General features: G+C 33.1%; 1 protein-coding gene across 1 annotated transcript in view; it reads right to left on the reverse strand.

Annotated features, from left to right (window-relative positions):
* Nucleotides 1–259, reverse strand: part of LOC118753195 (carboxypeptidase B) — an 11,804-nt gene extending 11,545 nt beyond the window's left edge. The window contains exon 1 of the mRNA XM_036488070.1: nucleotides 19–259. Within this exon, the coding sequence (XP_036343963.1) occupies nucleotides 19–259 (241 nt within the window). The remainder of the gene's footprint in view (nucleotides 1–18) is intronic.
* Between the last annotated feature and the right edge of the window lie 726 nt (nucleotides 260–985).

Raw genomic sequence — 985 nt, forward strand, 5'->3', positions numbered from 1 at the left:
TAAACTTTTGAGACTTACCCTTTCGATTTTGGAACGATGCGATTTCTGCTTGACTGGGATTTTCCGTTTCTATGGCATTTTGGAGATTGTCGATGAGAACAATTCGCGATAGATTTGCGGCGCGTACATGCTGCTCTGCTTCACTCAACACTTGTGGCTTCAACAAGTAATCGACCTCTTGCTTTACCTCCTTCCACAGTTGACCGCCTGCAGTTAAATTATTGGATTTTTTTAGGCAATTTTTTCCATTAATTTTCATGATTGGTTCGATCGTTAATCGTTAGTTTCGATAACGGGCACACGTGGGAATGAAAGAAAGTAAGAAATAAACAAAAATTAGAAAATATTTTAATTGGTATATAGGTAGTTGTAAAATACAGAGGATTATATTAATTTACATATTTTATATTTTTAGTACAAAAACCATTAATTTATAAAATAGGCGAGCTGCGGAACGAATCGATTACGAAGTTGTATTATTTTTTGTTATTAATTGTTACTGTTACTGTTTAATATTTTCTTGTATTTTTTACCATAACCTCTTATTATTTATACGCGTACTGAAAACATCATATTACCCAAGGGTCATTAGCCTTCAAAACCACGAACTGGTCAATTTTAATTAAAATAATAAAATAAAGGGTATCGTAAAGTGCCGTACAGTCGTATGTCGTAACCTTTAAGCCGGTTGAGTAAGTTTCTAAGGACTCGTCATCACAATCAAATCTTATTATTATTATTTTAATATTACTTCATGGAAACCCCAGCTCGTCTTTGTATCCATCCATACACTTTCGATTGAATTTCAATTCCATTGTTCTGCACAGCAAATAAGTGTGGTAATGTTTTATTTGATAACTTTTTTAGGTGATTTTGGTAAAACCAAAAAAAAAGTAAGTGCGCCTGGGCCACACTGGAGAAGTGAAACTTACGTTACATACATATCTATTTTGTGTCATAACCAATATACATACATACATACATA

This window comes from Rhagoletis pomonella, unplaced genomic scaffold (assembly GCF_013731165.1).
Source record: "Rhagoletis pomonella isolate Grant_MI unplaced genomic scaffold, Rhpom_1.0 Rhpom_scaffold_00002, whole genome shotgun sequence".
NCBI lineage: Eukaryota > Metazoa > Arthropoda > Insecta > Diptera > Tephritidae > Rhagoletis > Rhagoletis pomonella.